Genomic DNA, 26513 nt, shown 5'->3' with positions numbered 1-26513 from the left:
CAAATAAATCAACATCACTCAAAACTGATGCAAGTGAAGCTGTTCTGCCATGCAAATTTGGATTCGGATAACATCTAATAATCGAAAACTTTAAACATTATAAAATGACTTTATATGCTCAATATAGTCGAGGTCAACCGTTACCTCCCCCTTTCAGACTCTGCAAAATGTTAATTGTTTTACCAAAATAAGAGGGGTCATACAAAATGCATGTTATTGTTTATCTAGTACTGACCTGAATAAGATATTTCACATAAAAGATGTTTATATAGTCCACAAGAGAAAAATAATAGTTGAATTTATGAGATGTTCAAAAGTTTACATCCCCTTGATTCTTAATACTGTGTTGTTACCTGAATGATCCACAGCTGTGTGTTTTTATTTAGTGACAGTTGTTTATGAGTCTCTTGTTTGTCCTGAACAGTTGAAACTGCTTGCTTTTCTTCAGAAAAATCCTGCAGGTCCCACAAATTCTTTGGTTTTCCAGCATTTTTGTGTATTTGAACCCTTTCCAACAATGACTGTATGATTTTGAGATCCATCGTTTCACACTGAGGACAACGGGGGGCTCATATGCAACTATTACAGAAGGTTCAAACGCTCACTGATGCTCCAGAAAGAAAAAAACATGCATTAAGAGCTGGGGGTGAAAACTTTTGAACAGAATGAAGTGTACATTTTTCTTATTTTGCCTAAATATCATATTTTTATCATTTAGTACTGCCCTTCAGATGCTACAGAAGATAGTAACACGTTTCACAGAAAACAAAATAAGTTACAATTTTTTAAATCTTCAAATTCTGAAGCTCTCCAGGTTTTGAACCTTCTCTAGTCCCTCAGTTTGAAAAGATGGATCTCAAAATCATACAGTCATTATTGAAAAGTGTTCAAATACATAAAAATGCCGGAAAACCAAAGAAATTGCAGGACCTAAAGGATTTTTTTTTTTTTTTTTTAAACAGCAGGTTCAACTGTTCAGGAGTAACAAGGAATTCATTAACAACTATTACTAAGAAAAAAACAACAACGTGTGGATCATTCAGGTAACAACACAGTAATAAGAGTCAAGGGCATGTAAACTTTTGAACCGGGTCATTTTTATAAATTCAACTATTATTTTCTCTTGTGGACCATATGTAAACATCTTTTATGTGAAATATCTTATTCAGGTCAGTACTAAATAAACAATAACATGCATTTTTTATGATCCTTCTTATTTTGATAAAATAATTAACATTTTGCAGATTCTGAAAGGGGGATGTAAACATCTGACTTCAACTGTAGTAGTTTTAGAAGCACAAAACAACAAAAATTCAAATGAAAACAATACATGTACTTTAGTTATCTTTTTAGCAGGATGGTAACAGAAACATTTTTCTGAAGAGAGGGCTGCAACTAACATTTCCTGTTGATAACCCCCACCCCCACGTTTTTCTGCTATCGTCAAACGACCACCTCCTACTCCTTAACTTCCAAGGAAATGACAACGTGCAACCCAAACATGCTAATCTCACACTCATCAGAGTGGAGGACTGACACGCGAGGGATCGCGCTTCACCGCAAACAGGATGCATGTAAATAACAGCAGCATCACACACAGCAGAAACTCTCTGCAAAAGATCAGTTCATACAGATAAAGAACCCCAAAAATCTTTTAGAAGTACCACAGCAATGAAGACATTTGTCTTCAACGGATATTATTTGGAAGACAACACTGCATACTTAAAAAAAAAGACTTGCTGACATGCTGTTTTGCAGAGGAAGCCTTTAACTAAATTTTTGAGTTAGAAATAAAAGGAAAATTATATACATTTAAAATAATGTATATAATAAAAATGATATTTTAATTACTGATATTAATTGCAACTCCATTAAACACAAATAACATGTTTGCAAAAAATGTGATATGCAACAAAATGTTTAATATAAAACTACCCAGAATGACATTTATTTTTAACATAAATCCATGAAAAAGCTCAAGTTCTTTGACTGATTCAAGGATACATCCGTTAGACTTGGCGTGAAGGAGTTGTAATGTCCGAGCAATAATATTCCCAACTAAGGTCCCTCTTTTCCCACTGTAAGAAGTATATCTCCATCATCGTCACTGTCCAGTTCATCATTGCTTATGATACGCAGTGGATTCCTCTGAAGGCACGGATCAAGTAGCTCTCTACTGGTTGCTGCTTTCGTGGCGTCTCTTTCAGTTTCAGCTCGACACTGATGGTAATAGTCTCCCTCGCTCTTTCTCTCTCCCTCTCCCTCTGTGTTACTGCCGCTAATAGAGCGTCTTTCCCGAGGCACATCCTCCTGAATCATCAGCCCCGCCTCCAGCCTCTCTCCCAGCTCCTCAATCAACCGCCTGGGCTCTCGCGGCTCTCCACAACCGCGCTGGAGCTCTACACAGAGGAGGGAAGCTTCTTTCACAGCATCTTCCTTCAGAACCTCACAGCTGACCTGAGGTTCAAGAGGTCTGGGTTCCATTTGGTTGTCTTCTGGTTGTGTTTCTTCAGGCTGCTCTTCCTCACTCTCACTTTCTTCCTCATCCTCAGAGTCACTATCACTGCTTGAGTCTTCTTCCTCCTCTTCGTCGTCATCATCTTCTTCATCTGCTTCCTCCTTCACTGCAAGTTCTGCAGCTTGTTCGAGTATCTCCAGCTCCAGGTCTAGATGGTTTTTCTGCAGTTTGGCATTATGGAGGGATTCGGCCAGCGCAAGCACATGTTTGGATCTAGTGAAGAAAGAAAAACAAAACAAATAACATTCAATTGAGCTTATTAAATAAAAATATATTTGCGATTGGACTTCTGCATCTAAAAATCTGTCAAGTGGCTCATTGTCCAGACAGTTGAAGTCAAAAGTTTACATACACCTTAATAAGAGAGATCATACAAAATGCATGTTAATTTTTATTTAGTACTGAACTGAATAAAATACGTTTACATATAGTCCACAAGTGAAAATAATAGTTAAAATTATAAAAATGACCCCATTCAAAAGTTTACATACACTTTATTGTTAAAGGAGTAGTTCACTTCCAGAACAAAATTTTACAGATAATGTACTCACCCCCTTGTCATCCAAAGAGTTTAAGTCTTTCTTTCTTTAGTCGTAAAGAAATTATGTTTTTTGAGGAAAACATTTCAGGATTTCTCTCCATATAGAAAACTTCTATGGTGCCCCCGAGGATTGAACTTCCAAAATGCAGTTTAAATGCAGCTTCAAAAGGCTCTAAACGATCCCAGATGAGGAAGAAGGGTCTTATCTAGCAAAACGATCAGTTGTTTTCTAAAAAAAAAAAAAAAAAAAAAAATTACAATTTATATACTTTTTAACCTCAAATGCTTGTCTTGTTTAGCTCTGTGATGCGTATGCATTCTCTGTGTAATCTGGGTCAATACAGTTAGGGAGTTGTGTTAAAAATCTCCCATCTCATTTTCTCCTCCAACTTGCAATGTAGGATGAATTTGAATTTAGAGGAGAAATTTTTTTTTTTTCCGATATACCCTACCCTAACTGCATTGACCTAGAATACACAGAGTTCACACAGAGCTAGACAAGACAGGTGTTTGAGTTTAAAAAGTATATAAATTGTCCTTTTTTTTTAATTTTTTTTAGAAAATAACTGATCGTTTCGCTAAATAAGACCCTTCTTCCTAGGCTGGGTTCATTTAGAGCCTTTTGAAGCTGCATTTAAACTGCATTTTGGAAGTTCAAACTCAGGGGCACCATAGAAGTCCATTATATGGAGAGAAATCCTGAAATGTTTTCCTCAAAAAACATAATTTCTTTACAACTGAAGAAAGAAAGACATGGACATCTTGGATTCATTCAGGCCCCATGAATTCTTTGGTTTTTCAGCATTTTTGTAGCCTGGGTTTTCCCATGCTGCCTTGCGCACAGCGCGATTTTATTCACGCTGCTAGGCAGCCTGAAGTCCATGGACCAAATTTTCACCTCAGATAGGGAACCAATCACAGAACGGGGAGGGAGCAGCAAGACGATGACGCCTTCTATGCGACTCACCGAAGCAGTTTGTTTATAACTATGGATCCAGCATGGCAGCAGACGCTAAGTTATCTTTCGATGTAGCGTTAGATAGTTTTCTAAGTAGTTTAGAACGCAAGTTCTACATACGTCATCCGGTATAATTGAAACGATTGGCTATAAGCTACGCACAGGCACATTTGATAGACATTCATAGCGCCAAATAAACGGCTCTGGGCATTCGTAAACCACGCCTCAAATACGAGAAAATGAACATGTGGTTCCCAGACCACGAATCATGACGTTGTCATGACGTGGTTTGGCGTTAGCCAGGCTAGCATTTTTGTGTATTTGAATGCTTTCCAATAATGACTCTATGATTATAAGATCCATCTTTTGACAATGAGGACAACTGAGGGACTCATATGCAACTATTACATAAACGGTCACTGATGCTTCAAAAGGAAACACAATGCATTAAGAGCCAGGGGTGTAAACTTTTGAACAGAATGAAGATTTTTCTTATTTTGCCTAAATATCTTTTTTTTTTTTCATTTAGTACTGCGCTTCAGAAGCTACAGAAGATACTTGCATGCTTCCCAGCAGACCAAATATTTTAAATGTACCCTGATCTTCAAATAAAAAAAAAAATCAACTGTGTATCTTATTTACCCATAAAAGGTTCAAAGTAGTACCTTAAGGGTACATAATACTACTCTAAGGTACTAATATTCACTGTGTGCCAAAGTGCCATAAAACGCTATGTTTCAAGTGTTTGATTTGACTTGTGTGCTTTATGTCATGTCTTAACTGTTGTTTGAGCACTGACATTTAATCATTTTCTGATGAAAATCTTGACCTCAATTTTTAACTCTCAAATCTTATTTGTTCTTACGTATATTGAAAAAGTTGCATAGGCCACATTTATGGTACTTTGTCATTTTTGAGCTCAATAGCTCATCATTTAACTACTTTGCATATTAAAGGAGCAGCATGACCATTCTTTTAAAGATCTACATTACAAAAAGTTTAGGGTCTAAGATTTTTTTTGATCAAAATATAATGTAAAAACAGCAATATTTTGACATTTCAATACATATTTAAGTCTATTTTAAGATGTAATTTATTCAGTCGATAATAAAGCTGGTAAAGCTATATTTTCAGCAGGCATTACTCCAGTCTTCTTATTCTAAAATGCTAATTTGGTGCTCAAGAAACATTTATTATACTGGTATCTATCAATTTTGAAAGCAGTTTATTATTTTCATTTTAACTGTGATGTTTTTTAGGATTCTTTGATGAATAGAAATAAAAACCAGCATTAATTTGAAAATAAATGGTCACTTCAGGTCAATTTAATCCATCTTTGCTGAATAAAAGTACATTTTTTTGAAAAACCGAAAGTACTAATCCCCAGACACCAGTTTAAAATGACATGAAGGTGTGTAAATGATGACAGAATCTTCATTTCTGGCTGAACAAATACTTAAATAATTCATTTACAGGCAACATGTTTCTGTGATCCAAAAAAACTGGGTTGGCAGTTGAGCGAAAAGTGGCAGAGTATATTTTAGTATTCTGTTCACAATACAGATGTCTCCATGGCTACTGTAGGAAGAAGTCTAGGACTTCAGCGCATGCTTATCAGCTAGTGGAGAACTCATTTTACAACAGACACTTTACAAGCACCTATTTAGACTGATATAAACATTAACCAGAGAGACTAAACACATATGTAGTCAGCCAATAAATCAGCGGAACAGTATCAACATACAAAGTTTTAACAAGAGTGTAGAAATAATCTGAAAAGTGGGGAACAATCTTGGTTGATGATTATTAATTAGGTAATGCAACATGGAGCCAGTAGTCATTGCAGAAAAAATATATATATTTTTGCTCGTCAAGGCTGCATTTATTTGAGTAAAAATACAGAAAAAAAATTAATATTGTGAAATAGTATTGCAATTTAAAATAGTGTTTTTTTTTATTATTGTTATATACTTTAAATCATAATTTATTCCTGCGATGCAAAGCTGAATTTTCAGCATCATTACTCCAGTCTTCAGTGTCACACGATTCTTCAGAAATCATTCTAATATGTTGATTTATTATCAATGTTGGAAACAGTTGCACTGCTTAATATTTTTTTTAAACCTGTTTTACGTTAAAAAGAACAGTATTTATTTAAAACAGAAATCTTCTGTAACAAATCATGGACAAAATATGTAAAGCATGCAATATTAAATGTCTGGACACTAAAATAAATACATCAATCTGAGTTTCACTAATACTGCATACCACCACAAAGTTCCCCTGGGGATAAGCAATATGCAAATCAACCTGACAAAGCATTCCGCCAGAAAAAGTGTATATTGCTACAATACACTCAATGCAAAGATCCCAGTACTACAAGGGCCTCGAGGCATACATTATTCATGTAGCAAATGCGACCAGGCACTGCCAAAACTCAAGTGGCCACTATTCAGAGTTGCGAGCTGCTCAAATCCTTCATCACCATGGTGATTAGCGAGCGAACGGGGGGGTCACACTCCCTGACGGTTTCGAGGTCGTGGTCATTCACAAAAGGATAAAGCACGCAAGTCTGAGCCGCCCCGTCTCTATTGACGCGCTTCGCCGTACTCTGTGCTCCAATTAACCCACCGCTGAGAACCAAGATGCCTCGTTATCACCGCGCAGGCCTAATGATGTCCCGCACCGCGGGCAGACAGGGATTCCTAGCAGGAGAGCGGCGCTGCGGTCTCAGGAGGATATTGTGTACAGAACGCTTTAGTCACAAGTATGCTTGGCGCCTTCAGAAAGTGCTTATCTGAGATAAAGAGGCGGTCTGTGATATGTCGAGGAAAAGTCATGGTTAGATGGAGAAGCAAAACCGGTTGGACACTTTTCAATGGCTTATGTAATACACAAACAGGCCTTGAAGGTGCTACAAATTCTTTTTCGAGAATACCACACATAAAATGTCCCTACAATTCTATAGATGTCACTGATAAAGATGTCTTGAGAAATGTAAACAGAATAATGTAAGTTCTGTAAACAGGGGAGTGGCCTGCAAGTATGCAGGAAATTTACAGTAAACACTTTTACATTTCTATTTTAAATAAAAATCTTTTAAAAAGTGCCATGTTAAAAAGAAATAGATTATGAGACTAAAGTCGTAATTTTTGAGAATGAAGTTGAAATATTTCATGAATAACACTGAAATATTTAGAGAATAAAATCGAAATTAAGAATAAAGTTGAAATGTTTCAAGAATAGTAAAAATTATGAGAATAAAGTCAGTGTTGAGAGAATAAAATTGAAATTAAGAATAAAGTTGAAATGTTTCAAGAATATAGTCAAACTTATGATAATAAAGTCCAAATGTTTCAACAAAAAAGTCAAAATATTTAGAGAATAAGGTCAAAGTACTGAGAGAATAAAATCGAAATTAAGAATAGTCAAAATATTTCAAGAATAAAATCAAAATTATGAGAGTAAAGTTAAAGTGTTGAGAGAATAAAATCAAAATATTTCAAGAATAAGATTTAAATTAAGAATAAAGTAGAAATATTTCAAGATTAAATCAAATTTATTAGAATAAAGTCGAAATGTTTCAAGAATAAATTTGAAATATTTTGAGAATAAAGTCCAAATGTTTCGAGAATAAAGTCAAAATTAAGAGAATAAAGTCAGTGTTGGGAGAATAAAATCCAAATATTTCGAGAATAAAATCAAAATTAAGAATAAAGTTGAAATATTTCATGAATAAAGTCAAACTTAAGAGAATAAAGTCGAAATGTTTCAAGAATAACGTCAAAATATTTTGAGAATAAGGTCGAAGTGCTACAAGAATAAAATCGAAAATTAAGAATAAAGTCCAAATATTGCAAGAAAAGTCAAAATTACAAGAATAAAGTCAAAGTGTTGAGAGAATAAAATCTAAATATTTCAAGAATAAAATTGAAATTAAGAATAAAGTCAAATTTATGAGAATAAAGATGAAATGTTTCAAGAATAAAGTCAAAATTACGAGAATAAAGTCAAAGTGTCGAGAGAATAAAATCAAAAATTTTCACAAATAAAATTGAAATTAAAAATAAAGTTTAAATATTTAAAGAATACAGTCAAACTTATAGCAATAAAGTCAAAATGTTTCGAGAATAATGTCGAAATATTTCGAGAATGGCGTCAGAGACTGACACGGAAGAGAAAAAAACTGTTGAATAAACTTAAATAAAATTACAGTTGAACCACTGATATCACATGCACCATTTTAGCGATGTCCTTGTGTTGATGTCAGTTGTGAAAGCTCTCAGATTTCATCAAAAATATCTTAATTTGTGTTCCGAATATGAACGAAGGTCTTATAGGTTTGGAACGACATGAGGGTGAGTAAATAATGACAGAATTTTCATTTCGTGGTCAACTATCTCTTTTAAAAAGATGGACTTAAAATAAAAAGCTGAAATTTTTAGTGTTGTTTTGGCCTGACCCCTGGCTAATTTCTAACCCTGTACAAAGAAAGTTCTCTGAAAAGCACCATGTGCTCTCAAAAGAAGAAAGAAGGTCCATAAAACTATTAGGCACTTCCTGCAGTAATGCGATTGGTGGAAGTACCGTAGCAGTGGCGGCGGCGCTTCAAACATTTGCCATATTCGTTTTCTCCCTGTGGGAAGTCATTATTGAGTTAGCATTGTAGAGGCTCGCTTGTTTTCTGCGTCTCTATCTCTCCCTCTCCTCCTTCACTTCTGCGGTGAGAGAATGCACGCTTGCGGTGGAAACAAAGGCCCCTTTTGGGGCGAAGGATAATGTTGTACACAATTCAGTCATTACGATGGCACTGTTGTGGTTCGCCTTAATTAACCGAGAAGGGGCGGCTTTCAAGGTTGGGAGAAGGGGGAAATAAAAACAAGCTTTCCGCAACAAAGACACACTAGAGGCAGCTTGAGAAAATAGCGGAGACCTTTATGTCTAGAGAGACGGGGTGAACCTGCGGTGAATTACTCGTCTACTTCAAACAAGGCTCTCGGGCTGTGTCTACATTAAGCTCTTACTATATACAAATCAAGGACACACAAGGATGAAATGTACTTCTGACTTTTCAACGAGATAATTAGTCATAAGAACATTTAAATTTTTATTTGCATAGATTCAAAGTTATTGGAACTAAGTGAATGATTCATTTTAAGGCTGAACTGTAAGTTGGACACATTTCAGTAAAGCCCTCGCTACATTAACATTCATTCATTTTTTTTAGTGACTTGTGGTCTATTCTAGGTAAACTGTGCTTCATTCAGCTTTTTGCAAATTACAAGAAGAGAGGATTCTGGGACACTGGAAGGGGAGAGACAGCACACTCACTGCTCAGACTGACTGTACAAGCCGAAGTGTTCAAATGCCGCTAAACCACACACTGAGAGGGAATATGATCCACTTATCTGTGTGAGCTCTAAGACCAGGATCACTTTCCTCACACCAGCGGGACACTTCAACCCTCCCTCCCTCCCTCCCTCGCTCTCTGTCTGGCTGTCTTTCTGCAAATCTCAAGCACTCAAAAAAAGACTATGAGACTATGTCTACAGAGAAAGGATTTTGTAATTGTTTGGGCCTTTTCTGTCATGGAACTCAAGTGTTTCAGTAAAATCTACAAGTAATAACAAATTAAAGGGATAGTTCACCCAAAAATGAAAATTCTGTCATTAATTACTCACCCTCATGTTGCTTCAAACCCTCTTCGGAACACAAATTAAGATATTTTTGATGAAATCTGAAAGCTTTCAGACCCTGCATAGACAGCAACACAACTGACATGCTCAAGGCCCAGAAAGGTAGTAAGGACATCATTAAATTAGTGCATGCGACATCAGTGGTTCAACCGTAATTTAATGAAGCTACAAGAATACTTTTTGTGTGCAAAGAAAACAAAACTAACAACTTTATTGAACTTCTCTTCTCACACGGTAGTATGTTTTTAATGGGAATGTATTACAAGCATTCAAAAAAACATAACCGACATGGGAAAAATTACATCGGTTGGAAGTTCTGAATTTCGGTTTTGATTGATGGTTGGCGTTTATGCAGGGTCAAAAAACTCTTGGATTTCATCAAAAATATCTTCTGGAACATGAGGGTGAATAATTAATGACATAAGTTTTATTTTTGAGTGAACTGTGCCTTTAAAACCTAATTATTGGACCAGTTGATAAATGCAACCTGGTGGGTTTCTAAACAGACTTCTAAACAGTGGCATTATACTACTGTGCATTCACCAGGAAACAATGGTATTCACAGGTAAATTAATATTTTTGATGTGCTGTAATTATTCACAATTTTACAGCCATGTATGCTTACAATATAACTGAAATGCTTGACATAATATTTTAAGCTTAAACAAACAAAAATATAACAATATATTTAATATATTATTATTAAATAAAATATACAATATCTCGCTCATGTCGTTCCAAACCCGTAAGACCTTTGTTCGTCTTCGGAACAAAAATTAAGACAAAAATTTTAATGAAATCCTACAGCTCTCTGACCCTCACAGAGGAGAGGAATTGTTAAATAAAACTGGTTTTTAAGTTTTTTGTGCACAAAAAGTATTCTCGTAGCTTCTTAAAATTACGGTTGAACCACTAATGTCACATGGACTATTTTGTCAATGTTCTTGGTCCTTGTTGTCTATGGAGGGTCAGAAAGCTCTTGGAGATTTCATAAATATCTTAATTTGTGTTCCGAAGATAAACAAAGTTCTTACAAGTTTGGAATGACATGAGTGTGATTAACTAATGACAGAATTTTAATTTTTGGGTTTTTTGGTTTGGGTTGACGCAAATAGTCATGTGACTTTGTGCTATGGGATGGCATAACCTGACTAACCAGCAGACCAATCCTGTTGGACAGCATCTGAAATGTTGAAATGTATTCTGAAATGCCCGAGCAAAGTCTGTCGTCAAAGTATTCCTGTATAATTGCCTCTTAGAACAGTCTTGCACGACTGCGTTCCCAAACAGCAGGCCTCCACCTCCGAAAGCAATGACCGCATTTATTGTGTTCCGTCTGCTCGCTCTGAGGCACAAGTAATTTATTACGTATGAAAATTATTATATTCAGTGGCTTCTCCCACTTTTCTTACTGATATTTAGTGCCAGTTTTATCAGGAAGTGATCTCTTTGACTCATTGGAACGGGGCTTATACAGAAATGTTTTATGCGATATTCCAATTTTGCACACAAGTTAAGTGTGCAACTGTGGATGAAAAGCTGGCTAGTATTAGTTACAAAAAAAATATTGAAATCAACATCTACTTAGCAAACCACAATTGTTGGACAATTTCAACTGTAATAAATCAATTTCGGTAATAAATCAATCCTGGGTGGTATTTCTGCATTAGCATGGGTAACTAAAAACTTGTGTGTGATGCTAAGTCCCAAAATTGTCAGTGCAGTCCAACAATATTCATTTCCTTTCATAATCAACATGCAGTCTGTACACATTTTTCCCAAACAAGACCAAACCTGATCAGTATGATCAGAAGTAAACCTCTCGAGTCGGATAGCAAGCTAGTGAAATGTCAGAGAACAAAGCCTAAAAGGTCACGATCAAACCCAAAGCCATCCAAACTGAAGTGACAGCAATCATTAATAATCTAAACAGTGCTATTAACATGCACACACACCAAACCGAGATATTTTAAGCCTGATTTCCCTCCACGCTAGAGGGGATTTCACAAGTCACGTAGCTACTCAAGCAAACAGTGAACACAGTTTCCCACACCTCTTTACTCTGTCGTGATTTAACACTAATTGACAACAGTAACGTCCACTCTGGGGCAACTGACCACAAAGCTTTACGAAACCCCTGACCCATGTGGCCCCTGGAGGCCTGCTTACCCTCAAGCCAGAAGCTCGAGTCCCTGGAGAAAAACACTTGGCTGAGCGTCAATACGCGGACAATGTGTCGTTTCTCAATGTCAGAGAAAGCAAGTTTCTCATCCTGTCAAAAGATAAACCCTTAAGCTCACCTTTAACAGGTTGCCATGGTTGCCGTTCGGAATCCGACTGACCCAATTAAACAGTTTGAACACAAAGGGAAAATAAAAAAAGCAAGTCTCTGTCAGATAACAGCTCCATTGCACTTAGTGAAACACAGTAAGTTACACCTTATCTTATCTGTTTTCTGAACTGGCCGGAGAGTCGACTCACTGGAGTGATTCTGAATGTTGGATGGGAGGGAAGGAAAAGATAAGAAAATGCCAGTGGTCTCAGTAGTCTGGCACTGAATCTCAGAGCTTGGCACACGTTGAAGCCACACTGAAATGTGTAACTGAAGTTCAACTGCACTGACTTTAACTGATTGCAGAGGTGCTATAAGGTGACTTTTTGTAACAGTTGACAAAAGTATATATTGAATGGAAGTTTTGCAGCTTAGCTAATGTCTGTAGCCAATATTTTGTATGATTTTATTCTCTCTAGAGCTATGAGATCATTTCATACCAGATATTTGTTAACACAAAACTGCTTTTCTTTGTCTCTCCCATGTCTGTTGTTTTAAACGCATATGAACCACCGGATACAACAAAAGGAAGCTATTTTATTGATCTGTTTTCATTTACAAACATCAAATATCTCTGTTTCCCAATCAGGAGTTCACTAGAAGTTCACTAGAAGTTTGTAAACCTTTGTATCTAACATTATTTGCTCATCCTTATGCAATTTCACAATACTACCATCATTTTATATTGACCAGGATTATCAAACTCCAAAACGAAAGTCCATACAACTTCCTAGAAGTCTTCTGAAGCCATATCATAGCTTTGTGTAGAGTATATTTGGCTACTTTTATTGTGTGTTTGTGAAGCTTGACAGACTAAAAAATTGACACTGAATGGAAAAATGCATGTGAAGATTTGAAAGTTTGGAACACCATGAGTAAATGAGTAAATCATTACAGAATATTACTTCAATAAATAATAAAGGTTCAGCTAAGGGAAAATTGGGAACCTCTGCTATAGCAGATGGATATGGAACAAGTTTCCTGACACTATTCCGACCATTCATAAAAGAACTGAGTGATGGTGGCTACTTGTCAGGCATGTTGCCATCGGAATGACAAACCATGGATTCATGGAGCCGTGTCAGTCAAACAGCCAGAAAGAGGAGTGTCCAACTCAATCCACTTTGTTTCATTGTTGATCGGGGGGCCCTTTACAGAGATTTAAATCACACTTGAAGTCTTTAAGGCATCATAAATTTGAGCACAACATTCTGGCAGTCGGGAGGACTTCAAGAGTGAGAATTCCGGTTGGATTGCAGAGAGACACTATAAATCATCCCCGCAGGGCCAGCGTGTATTAATCCCAGCATTCATCATGAGCAGCTGATCGCGTCTGACTGCCGATAAGAGATTTGAGGAGGAACTGCTGCCACAGACGAGCCTGGATAACATCTATAATCTAGAGATCTCACAAAGGCTACTTTCACACAGTCAGGGGTTAATTCACTAAATAGTTGTGTCACATTTCACAGCAAAAAAAACCTGCAGGAACAGGTTACAACAATGAACAATATACAGAGGAATGGATGGAATGACAGAACAATGTACAAAAGAATGGATGGATGAAATGATAGAAAAATATATGCATGTATGGATGGATGGAACAAAAACAATATATGGACAGATGGACGTAAGGATAGAAAAAAATTCAGACGTGTGGAAAGATGGATAAAAGAATATATGGACGGATGGATGGACGGACAGAACAACAGAAAAATACAAGGATGGATGATGGACCAACAGAAAAATATATGGACATATGGATGGAACGATAGAACAATATATGGGTGGATGAATAGAAAAATGTATGGATGGAATGATAGAAAAATATTTGGACAAATGGATGGATAGAACGATTTGGATGAATGGATGAACGATAGAAAAATATTTTAATGGATGGACAGAAAAATATATGGATGATGGATGGAAGGATAGAAAATAAATGTACAGTTGGATAGATGGATGGATGGATGAATGAATGGAAGGAACAGTAGAAAAATATATGGACAGATGGATGGATGTACAGAAAAATATATGGATGGATGGAACGATAGAAAAATATTTGGACGAATGGATGGATGGAATGATAGAAAAATATCTGGACGGATGGATCAATAGAAAAATGTATGGACGGATGGAATGATAGAACAATATATGGACAGATGGACGGATTGACAGAAAAATATATGGAAGGATGGATCGAATAGAAAAAAATATGGATGATGGATGGATGGAATGATGAAACAATAGATGGATGGATGGATAAAACAATGGAACAATAGACGGACAGAGGATGGATGAAACGATGTAATGACTGAACAATATACAAATAGATGAATATATGAAATGATAAAAAATATACTGTACAGATAAATGGATGAATGGATGGGAGAAATGGATGGAAAAATCATATAATATATGGATGGATGAATTGAAGGATGGATGGAACTATAGAACAATAGATGGATGGATGGAACGATAGAACAACAGATGGATGGATGAATGGAATGATAGAACAATAGATGGATGAAACAATTAAATAATATATGGGCGGATGGATGGAACGATAGAACAATGTTCAGATGGAGGTATGGAATGATAGAGAATATACTGTACAGATGGATAAATGATGGATGGATAGCATGACAACAATATACGGATGGCTGGATAAAGTGAAAGAACAATATATGGAGTGATCGATGATGGTTGGATAGATAGAATGATAAAACAATATAAGGATAGATGGATGGAAAAAAAATCTAACAATATACGGATGGATGGAATAATATAACAATATTCTATAGATAGACAGATATATGGAATGACAGAACGTTATACAGATGGATGAAATAATAGAAAAATATACGGATAGAATTATGGAATGACATAACAAGCTACAGATAAACAGATAGAGAGACAGATTTTGCCCAGCCCTGATGTGAACTTTACGACGGTTTAGCATTCTAAAAAAAGACTGACAAGCGCATTCTGCCGCTGTGTGAACGCAGCCAAAGATAACTTGCTCTGATAACTGGACTGGGGCGTCCTTCTGGGAGGATTTTTTTGGAAGAGAGAATTGTTTAAATAATCTGACAGAGGATATGTCAGATGTTGAAAACGCTGTCACAACAAACCTGCTATGATAACAGGGAGTTGTCTACACAAACCAGAGCAGTGGGGATTTGATCAAGCGCTCCAGCACTTAAAAGGAGGAGCAAGTCTCCTGCAGTCACTTCCCATGACAAGAGGGGCTTTGTCTGAACTCAAAGGAAAAGTTTGCAGCAGTCTTTCAAGACAACTAAAGATACTCTAAAAGGATGCAAACTGGAAATCAATTTTCAGCATGATGTTGAGAGATGTCAAACGCCCCAAGGCAAGTATGACTAAGATACATCAGCGGCACTAGAGTGCTGTCGCAGATCCTGCAAGCACTGCCTTTCAACAGCTCTCCGGTCTGCTTTTCTTTTGTTCTGTTCAATAAAGTGCTGAGGAGCGAGATGAACAGAGGAACACAAGCATTCATTCGCAGGTCAATGCTAGTGATGTCTCGGATGATGCATTTAGTGATCGATGGAGAACAAGGTGCACAGTCACCCTAAGGACATTGTTTTTCCCCAGTTTTTAATATTTCATGTTTATTTTATTTAAAGAAGAAAAGCAAGGAGAGAATTAAGCCAGGATAGTGCTTTGCTTAATTTCCTCTTTTATTTTAAAAGCCCAGCAAGCGTGATTAAGTTTTCCTGCACACTGATGGTGGAACTGTGCAGTTGTCTAGACAAAGAGTCTCTGTACCCACCTCCGTCTCTCTCCCTCATTTTCTCCCTTTGTCTCATTGAGAAAACAGGCACACTTAAACTCTTCCATTTTACACATCCATTATTAATTAGCTGTCAAGGCTGTGTTCTTGCCAAAAAATCTACACTTTGGCAAAACATTGGACTGAAAAATTTCACCATAATCCCCGCAGGACATTTATCGCGTCTGGGCACTGGGCCTACAACTTCAGATGCACATTTTTCAACTGGACTCTTTATAGAAAAGCATACAACTTTAGCTGAACACCAGTATATCTCATTACTGAATTATGCACCGGCTGTAGTTTGCATTTTAAACGTGAAAGTGATTACAAAAAATGGCCAGCAGATATCATGATTGCAATACCAATCATCATGAATCAAGCTCAAGCACTGTGGTTCTGTTTAACTAGCAGAGACTAAACTAAAACAACAACAACAAAAAATTGATAGTTTGGACTCTTAACTTAATTTTTGTTATACTGTCATACTATTGCTTATTGCTTTCACATCATGGCTAAGTAGTTCAATCTCACAAAACTTCTGGAGCATACAGTTGAGGTCAAAAGTTTACATACACCTTGCAAAATCTTTGTTAGCAAAATGCATGTTTTTTTTTTTTAGTACTGACCTGAATTAGATTTCAAATAAAAGATATTTACATATAGTCCACAAGAGAAAGTAATAGCTGAATTTATAAAAATGACCCCATTCAAAAGTTTACATACGCTTGGTTATTAATATTGTGTTGTTACACGAAGGATTTTTTTTTTTTTTGGTGATAGTTGTTCATGAGCCCCTTGTTTGTCCTGAACAATTAAACTGCCTGCTGCTATTCAGAAAAGTTTTTTAGGTCACACAAATTATTTGTTTTTTCAGCATTTGTGTGTAATTCAGCCCTTTCCAACAAGGACTATATGATTTTGAGATCCACAAAGGACAACTGAGAGACTCATATGCAACTATTACAGAAGATTCAAATGCTCACTGATGCTCCAGAAGGAAACACAATGCATTAATAGCCAGGGGTGTAACGTTTTCAACAAAATGAAGATGTGTACATTTTTCTTATTTTGCCTCAATATCAACTTTTTTCATTTAGTACTGCCATTCAGAAGCTACAGAAGATACTTACATGTTTCCCAGAAGACAAAATATAAAAATAAATATATATAAAATAAACTTTTGATCAACTGCATCTCTTGCGCACATGGTGTAAAATGTGGCCTGGACATGATTTTGTAAGATTTGGACCCCTTACTTCTAGTAAAATCACTGTAACACTTATCTCATGGCTTACTGATTTAATGAACCAGTGGTTTCACTCTCAGAAGGGATAAATGAAACCGGTATGATTAGCAGCCAATCAGATTTTGGACCCTGTTAATTTCAGGTGGATTTAGGCGACAATGTGCTGGACTGAACATACTTGACCCTCTGGATCCAGATGCAGTAGTCTGTGATGTAGAGGTCATTGAGGATATAGGCCGGATCGTTCTCCCGGAAGATCTTATGGATGGCCAGCAGACACTTCAGGACACAGGCCTTCCCTGTGACAAAGAAAACAAGCAGTAAATCAGTCTAAAAACAGGAGGATGTGTTTATTCAGACTAAACTTGAATGAGCATGATCATAAAAATATTTTCTTAATCAGCATTCTTGTTTTCAAAAGATTTTTTTCTTGTTTTAAGCATAAATCTAACAAAGATTAGTAAAGCTTATGCTTAAACCAATGGTGTAACAAAACAAAACAAAAGTTTTCCCTACCAGTCAAAAGTTTTTGAACAGTAAGATTTTTAATGTTTTTAAAGAAGTCTTTTCTGCTCACCAAGCCTGCATTTACTTGATGCAAAGTACAGCAAAAACAGTAGAATTTTTTTAATATTTTTGCAATTTAAAATAACTGCTTTTCTATCTGAATATATTTAAAACTGTAATTTATTCCTGTGATTTCAAAGCTGAATTTTTAGCATCATTACTCCAGTCACATGATCCTTCAGATACTTTTGCTGCTCAAAAAAGACATGTTGAAAACAGCTGAGTAGAATTTTTTCAAGTTTCTTTGATGAATAGAAAGTTTCAGTATTTGTCTGAAACAGAAACCTTTTGTAACATTATAAATGTCTTTCTTATAATTTTTGATCAATTTAAAGCATTCTTGATAAATAAAAGTATTAATTTCTATAATTAAATAATAATCTTTAATATTAATAATCTTAATCTGAGGACTGGAAAATTTAGCGCTGATCACAGAAATATTGAAAACATTTTAAAATATTTTCAAATAGAAAGCAGTTATTTTAAATAGTAAAAATAATTCACAATAATACTGCTTTTGCTGTATTTTGGATCAAATAAATGCAGGCTTGGTGAGCAGAAGAGACTTAAAAAAAACATTAAACTTTTGACTGATAAATTTAAACAGTTGTTTTATTTTAAGGATACTTGAGTATTTTACCAGAAAACAAGACAAAAATACAGATACAGAAGTTTTTTGTTGAATGAAGACAGTTTAGTAAGTGATCAATTGTGCAACTTTTTTTGGCGCAAAATGGGAAATCTGTGCTGAGCAGATGCTTTTTGAGCATTCAGGAAGATGATTGTATTTTCTTTGCTGGCAGATGCTTCCACAAAACACCCACAAACACACAAACACCTCAAGGGCACCGTGCCACAGTCATGATATTTGTTGTCATAACACCCGTCTCCCAAATAAGGTGAAAAAATATCCCCTCAGTGCAATGCAATGGGCTCAGTTGTGAAGCGAAAGAAGGACCGTGAGGATTCTTGAGCCGCCCACAGAATAGCCTGGCAGCCGGTGGAGACATTCCAGCTGCCTCAGAAAACAAACAGTGCACTCGCACCGAGGAAAGCCTTACACAAACATTTGGTTCCCATTTAAGCTGGAGCTCTTACTCGGAGAAGCCGTCGTGGCTTCCAGCTTCAGGACATGTGAGGAAAAACTCCAGGAACTTGAACCGTACTCTGTCTTTCCCCATTCTTCCTCTCTCTCTCTCTCTTTCTCTGACCTCCATCCATCTATAATTGAAGGGTTTTCTACTTTTCTTCACTGCTCCCTGGGAGAGTGGAGGAAACGTAAGCCTTGGATTCTTCCGAAGACCAGCTGTGGGACTGTGCGGTGCAGTGTGTGCTGGGTTTAGATTGCATGTTGAGCCAGTTAATCATGTGCTGCAATCAGGCGTCTCAGGGGAAGAAGTTGAGGAGAGGAGAGCAAAGAAGAGAGAGAAGAATGGGGTGATAAGGTGAGATTCAGGCCCTGGAAGTACATATGGTAAAGGTCCAGGGGGTGCGAGTATTTAAAAGGACAATCTCACGAAGCCTGTCAAAAAACATGCCTAGGTCATATTTCACCAAAAAAGTCGAAAGAAAGAAAATGATATCTTTATGGCCATCAAAGGTGCGCTTTTGTAATTTCACACATAAATCATCAAGTGCATGAATCAGCAAACATCTGAGCCTGAAATGTGGCTCTGTTTATGAAAGTCACTGGCAAAACTTCTAATATAACAATGACATATGTGATTATCATGTTGCTTGTCCAACATTTTATTTCATTAGAATACACAGCTACTGTTTTTTGGGGGGGGTTATTTTAATGATAAAACATCATGACAGCATAATTGTGCTCATTTGTCATGAAAATCATGTAAAAATGCAAAACAAAATAAAAGGTCCATCAAACAGACATTTCTTTTCTTTGATTTTGGTGTGAAATATGACCTGGATGTGTTGTTGACAAGCTTGGTGAGATTCAGCCTCAAACCACCAATTTATTAATCATTCAAAATGATGACACTGACTGCTAGCTGTGTGGAAAACCCTTACAAGACTGAACAAAGCAGCTAACCTCGAGAAACAGCTGCAGAAATTACATTAAAGAACATTGACATCAAATTACGCTGCATCAAATGGCCTACATCTATCATTGTGAATCCGGCAACGTACTTTTTAAGATTGATCACGTTGGCTTAGAGATGACAATTCCTGCTGAGCAAAACAATGAATCTCAATAAGCTACGATGGAACTTTGCAAAAAAAGAAAAAAAGTCAAACTCTGACTGATGTGAAGGGTTTTTTAAAATGCCATGAAAATGAACCTGCTTCCAAACCAGAAGATAAAACAACTTCCAAAAAATAAAGCACATTTATATAACACATGTACACAGCTGTTTGAAAAATAAATTGATTAAATTAATCAGAAGTGACAGTAAGAAACGCCCTCGGAAACCTGCAGCTCGAAGCCTAGATTTATGCTTTCATTTTGGATGGAAATCATATACAGTATTACAGTTGATCTAAGACGGCGATTGTGCATTAACAGCTGTCAACCATGTTGATGTCAAGAATCTGCAATGACTGTATGATTGACTCTATGATTGCGAGATCCATCTTTCACACTGAGGACAACTGAGGGACTCATATGCAACTATTACAGAAGGTTCAAATGTTCACTGATGCTCCAGATAGAAAACGCGATGCATTAAGAGCGGGGGTGAAAACTTTTGAACAATGTAGATGAGTACATTTTTCTTATTTTGCTTTTTTTTATTTTTATTTAGTAGGCCCCTACTGCCCTTCAGATACAAAAGATGTTTCCCAGAAGACAAAATAAGTTAACTTTACACTGATATTCAAATTCCAACAGTTTTCACCCCCTGGCTCGTAATGTATTGTTTTTCCTTCTGGAGCATCAGTGAGCGTTTGAACCCTCTGTAATAGTTGCATATGAGCCTCTCAGTTGTCCTCTGTGTGCAAAGATGGATCTCAAAATCACACAATCATTGTTGGAAAGGGTTCAAATACACACAAATGCTTAAAATAATAATAATAATAATAATAAAACAGAATTTGTGGGACCTGAAGGATTTTTCTAAAGAACATTTGGACATTAGTATAAATGTAACTATTATTTTCTCTTGTGGAATATATGTAAATAACTTTTATGTGAAATATCTTATTCAGGTCAGTACTAAATAAAAAAAGTTAAATGCATTTTGTTCGTTCCCTCTTATTTTGGTAAAATAATTAACATTTTGCAGATTCTGCAAGGTATATGTAAACTTTTGACTTCAACTGTTTGTGCAGCCCTTTATATAGGGTATTTAACATGGTGCTATGGAGTTAGCTACAACAAAAAGTTGGGAAACACTGCGCTAGCCGGCAAGCCAATACCAGTGCAGAGGAAAACAAGTGGAAACCGAATCCAAGCTATGCAACAAATGAAATACAGACAAGCCTCTGAACGTTCAGATTATATATGAGCGTTTATATTTGCCCACAGTGCATCTTCTAGGCAGTCTCCCTCCTCAATCTCCTTGAGGGCCCGCTGGCTTTAGCAGGATCTCTCGGAGAACAACCAGACGAGCTGCCAGAGGGCTGTTCAAATATTTACCCCTGGATAGCATTTCCATCACGGCTTTCCTCGTGCAGCATCATTAATGGGTTTGTTTTCCTACTAACTACAACTGTTTGCTTTCACTGCTGCTTAAACGAAGTGCCTCAAATTAGAGTACACACACATCAGATACACACCTCCATTCATGTTCTGTCGACAAATTAATTACCCAGGAGTCACGGTGTGACAGGGCAGTCTGCTTTCCGAGGGGAGTCACACCGCTGTTACCGTTCATTAAACGGGAGCCTTATTGCTCGCGGGGCTTTGATGGTTGTAAATCTACAAATTGTAGACTAGAGTAAAATGTCACATACTCTGCATGAAAATATACGCCAGTGAGTAGAGTACAACTCAGCGGCATGTTTACAAATTTGTACCTTGAGGAGAAGCGCAAGAGGACCAGTGTAAACCTCAGAGAGCAGATGGATATGATACTATCAAGGCACATTTAAAAAGCTCTAAGGGCAGACGATTAATCTGAAATACAATTTCAACCCAATTATGGAGCGTTCAGCATTGACAGTGATTTAATTGCAGGAGATCACTAAGTCACTGCACTGCTGGTCGCTAGCAGGTGTTTCTACATAGTTGATCAGGCAGATCACAGGGATGCTCTCCCATTGTTTGTAATGGTTCATTTGCATACAGTTTAACATTAATAACTGCACCTCTAATTGTCACATTGTCAGCGTAAACACTGTTTAGTTTATACACCAGTGCCATGCATTGCCATGGCCCACTAAACAATTACTCATGGATCAATGGAGCATTAACTGTACCTTGTTTTTTTTTTCAACCCAAATGCTGGGTTGACAGTTTTGGGTAATTTTTAGGGTTATTTTTTCCAGTGTTTAGGTAGTTACCCAAGAAGAGAGCAGTTGTAAGCACAAATGAATCGATGGACTTCTTTAGTAAAATGCATATTTGTGCACATTTTATTTTATCTATAAAATCGTTACTATGCTGTATACAGTTTAATTTTATGCAAAGCATCATACAGGGGTTTGCGTGTGAGTCACCTAAATGAGTGTCACATCTGTCTTTTCGCGTGATGGCCCGATGCATTGCTTTATTCAAAGCTGTTTACTGTTTGTTTATGGGTAGGTTATGGAGTCAGTCACAGCACATTACGGTTATGAGTGAAACGCAGGATGGCTGTATGAAGTTAAAAGTTCCCAGGATTGCCAGGTTTTCAAAACCAAAGTGACCAAATCAAAACTAACCTAACCACATTGTGAGGGGTAAAATACACATTTTTGGTGGGGTTCCCCTAGTAAAATTTGCATTCCAGGGGCTAAATATTAAGGTAACTGACGGATATGAAAAAACCCCGTTACAACAGTGTTAAAGTAGCCCACTGTAGGGAAATAAGGTGATTAATGAAGTGCAGTAAACGATAAATCTGTTTGCACTACAAACCATTGTTCAAAATTAAGGTAATACCTTAAAATAATATGGTAAGACAAACCAGCTTGCAATCTCAAGCAGCAAAATTAGCTGTTTTGTACAGCTAAAAATAACTGTACACGGATAAGACCGAAAGCCAGACACATTAAATTTAAACATGCCCACACCTGCTCTTATTGGAAAAATGTAAAAATGCATCACCTATTATGTTTTATCAGGTCTTTAGAGTCAACCTGAAAGCTTTTCTACTTTTCTACTACTTTCCTGCTCTTACTGTGAAAGATCCAGTGGTGGACCATTTTACTAATAAAAAAAAAATATATATATAAAAACAAAATTTCATCCAATTTTTTTTTTTTTTTTGGCCACCTCTGACAGTGTTCACACTTGTAGTTCAGTTTGTTTGGTTCATTTGGTCCGGACCAAAAAGACAAATAATACATTTGGTCCTGGTCCCCTTAGCGTTCACACTGGCATTTTTGACAGCAAACCTAAATATACCGAACCTAAAGGCATAGTGAAACATTCACAACCTGATTGGTCGGGCTGAATGACGTATAGATTTTGAAGAAGGCATTGCGTATATTTGACTTAAAGAGGCAATCAGGTCAGCAAACGGGTACTTTGATGTCATACACCTGCAGCGCCGCTTTAAGTTGAATGTACCTTTTCCTTTTGTTTGGAGTGTTCAGTGAGTTCCACCACAAAATACACGTTATTCAACCCGACCAATCAGGCTGTGAATGTATCACTACGCCTTTAGGTTCGCTGTCAAAAATGCCAGTGTGAATGCTACGGGGACCAGAAGCAAATGTATCATTTTCCTTTTTGGTCCGGACCAAATTAACCAAACGAACCGAACTGAAAATGTGTGACCCCTACTTTGCTGTTCTTACTGTGAAAGATCCAATGGTGGACCATTTTACTAAGATTTATTTTATTTAATTTTTTTTTCTTCAAAAAAATTATGTATATATATATTTGTTGAAAATGATATATATATATATATTTATAATTATATTATAACGGTATATTTAGGTTTGCTGTCAAAAATGCCAGTGTGAACGCTAAGCGGACCAGGACCAAATGTATTATTTTTCTTTTTGGTCCGGACCAAATGAACCAAACAAACCGAACTGCAAGTGTGAACACACTGTCAGAGGTGGCCAAAAAAAAAATATATATATATAATTTTTTGATGAAAAAATTACAAATATTTTTTTTTCTTAGTAAAATAGTCCACCACTGGATCTTTCACAGTAAAAACAGGAAAGTAGGCTCACACATTTTCAGTTCGGTTCAAACTGAGCTGTCACAAGGAAACAACTTTTCATTATTCAGTCAGTTCCTGTTGGAGGAACGCTGAATTTCTTCACTGAATAACCTTTTCCGGCCAGTACTTGACATGAACCAGTGATCGGTGAGGTGTGATTCTGCTCATCTCATCTTGTTCTGTCATGTAGTCTTGCTTCTGCCTTAACTTTGCAAATCAACCATACCCTGCTTATCCCAAATCTTACAAGCCCTTTAATTGCAGTTATTTATGAGTGCTAAAATCAACAAGTGTTGGATAATCTCACCACACACGCCCGAAAACGTGTTTACACAGCGCTTCTGTCTCTCCCACAGATGGCTTCTTTGATTTAAAGGTTGCTCCTCTCTCAGAGATATCAAAGCCAACAGTGTCTTACTCTGCAGAATCGCTGATTTTCTTCAGAAGTGAGGAGACATCCCTCTCGGATTCCCTCGTTCTTAACCTCCCTCCCACTTACGCTGACAGAACAGCAAGACTAAGCACACCAAGACATGACCAATCTGTTGACTTTCCTGTCATGGAAAACGTCTTTTACCAAAGCACCCCGCTGTTCAGGGAGGGCTGGTGAGCGTCGTGTTAAATTTGGTCCCGAGTGAGCAGCTCTGACTGCTGTGGGTAAATATAGGTTGCCTGTCAAGCTCTTGTTCTCATTTGTCCCTTAAAGTCAACATGAAATAGCATTTCATTAATGTGACGCATTTCCGAGATTAACTAAGAAAAAAAAATGTAGGATGCAACTTGATGTTTTACAGATAAATTTACTTGTAAAGCAAAATTCCATAAAATTACTTGTTTCAAATATTTAAAATACAGTCAAACTAAAAAATATTCAGACACTAGTTTTTTTTTAAATATTTATTTACTAGTGGGTGCAGGACACTATAGTTTAATTATGTAAGTGAAGATAGCAGAATATTATACCCAAAACTTCTACATACAGTTGACTACCAGTTAAATATTTTAACATTTGGGACCAAAAATTATGCACACTTTTTAACCTGACTATGTTTTGCTTGAGTGCTTTTTTTCCTTTAATTGCTAATGTGATCTTAACAAAATTAAGCATTGCTTTGTAATAAGTCTATTAGTCAAAGTATTGACAGTTGTGTAAATATTGTCATACTAACAGTCTGAATTTTGGTTGATTGTAATCCATTACATGCTTTTCTATCAAAGTTATCTGACATTATCAAAATGAATTTGTTCTGAAAGATCAACTCTGAGTTCTTGTCATATTTTGTTACCATTTTCTACTATGGCGAATAAACTGTGATAATGTGAGAAATGTTAAAGGTGTCTGATTAAATTTTGGTTTGACTGTATATAAGATATTTTGAATTACATTTTTATTACATGCATAATTACTTAAATTATAAAAAGTAAATAGAAATATTTATGCATCATACTTATTTTTTACATTTAACTAATAATTTTTTATAATTTTTAAGATATACTCTGTCAATGGTAAATCCTCTTTAACAACAACAACAACAAAGATATAAATAATAACGGCACTATATTGAAAAGATTGAATTTAAAATGGCACTATTATCCATAACAGTAGTCTAAAACAGTCTCAACTAGCTTTTTGGATACTGGTTATTAAAATTTAGAGAGTGTAAATCTAAGAGTGTAAACATGTACACTACCAGTCAAAAGATTTTGAACAATAAGATCTTTGATGTTTTTCTCTTCTGCTCACCAAGCCTGCATTTATTTGATCCAAAGTACAGCAAAAACAGTAAAAATTTGAAATATTTTTACTATTTAAATATATTTTAATTTATATGTTTGAGCAGCAAATCAGAATATTAGAATGATTTCTGAAGGATCATATGACTGCAGTAATGATGCTAAAAATTCAGCTTTAAAAATCACAGGAATAAAAAAAAAAATTGGCTGTACTTTGAATCAAATAAATGCAGGCTTGGTGAGCAGAAGAAAATTCTAAAAAAAAAAAAAAACTTAAAAATCTTACTGTTCAAAAACTTTTGACTGGTAGTGTATATCAGAAAAAAAGTACAGGTCCTTTTGAATTTAATGTTGACTTGAAGTGTTGTTTCTCTGACGATATCACATAACAGACATTTAAACGTTAATCAGATTTTTGAAAAAAAAGAATTTGAAGACAGATTCCTCCATGGAGATGTGAAAGAGATACGCTTGCTTTCATTGTGTTGGCAGCAGGGATTCTTGTAATGAGGTGGAAGCACTGCAGGGTTTATAGGGTGAGGAACAGGTCACGCATTTAATCTTGACCCTCAACCTGATCCCTTGGTGGCTTGGAAATGGCTAAAAGGTCTGGGACAGTAAAGAAAGAGAGACAGAACTCACCAGCCTGAAAAATGCAAGCAACGTCTTTCACAGCTCTTGTGATCAGGGAGAAATGCCGGTAGAGCGGGTAGCACAAAGTCCTCCTGCCGAAAGACACCAGCACGTCCTGTACCGAGTGATACGTCTGTAACACACACACACATATATACAAGCGTGGTCTGTAAATTGCTCCAGATCTGTCTATGCACATTAAATCAATCAT

General features: G+C 36.4%; 1 protein-coding gene across 1 annotated transcript; it reads right to left on the bottom strand.

The window, feature by feature from the left end:
* Positions 1 to 1902: 1902 nt before the first annotated feature.
* Positions 1903 to 26513, bottom strand: LOC141347581 (protein SHQ1 homolog). Its single transcript, XM_073852575.1, has 3 exons — positions 26312 to 26513; positions 17269 to 17389; positions 1903 to 2731 (listed from the first exon to the last, which is right to left on the bottom strand). The coding sequence occupies exons 1-3, from the start codon at positions 26511 to 26513 to the stop codon at positions 2059 to 2061; spliced, it is 996 nt and encodes a 331-aa protein (XP_073708676.1). The 3' UTR covers positions 1903 to 2058.

The sequence above is a fragment of the Garra rufa genome, chromosome 12 (assembly GCF_049309525.1).
Source record: "Garra rufa chromosome 12, GarRuf1.0, whole genome shotgun sequence".
Classification (NCBI taxonomy): domain Eukaryota; kingdom Metazoa; phylum Chordata; class Actinopteri; order Cypriniformes; family Cyprinidae; genus Garra; species Garra rufa.
This window is presented reverse-complemented; position numbering and strand designations above follow the sequence as displayed.

What these genes read in the sequence shown, in the direction of transcription:
- LOC141347581 (XM_073852575.1), bottom strand. Translation starts at nt 26,513, where the DNA reads ATGATTGATTTAATGTGCATAGACAGATCTGGAGCAATTTACAGACCA. An exon ending in TGCTTGCATTTTTCAGGCTG is followed by an intron (nt 17,390 to 26,311) that starts GTGAGTTCTGTC and finishes TCTTTGTCACAG; the next exon opens with GGAAGGCCTGTGTCCTGAAG. An exon ending in ATCTGGATCCAGAGGGTCAA is followed by an intron (nt 2,732 to 17,268) that starts GTATGTTCAGTC and finishes TTTCTTCACTAG; the next exon opens with ATCCAAACATGTGCTTGCGC.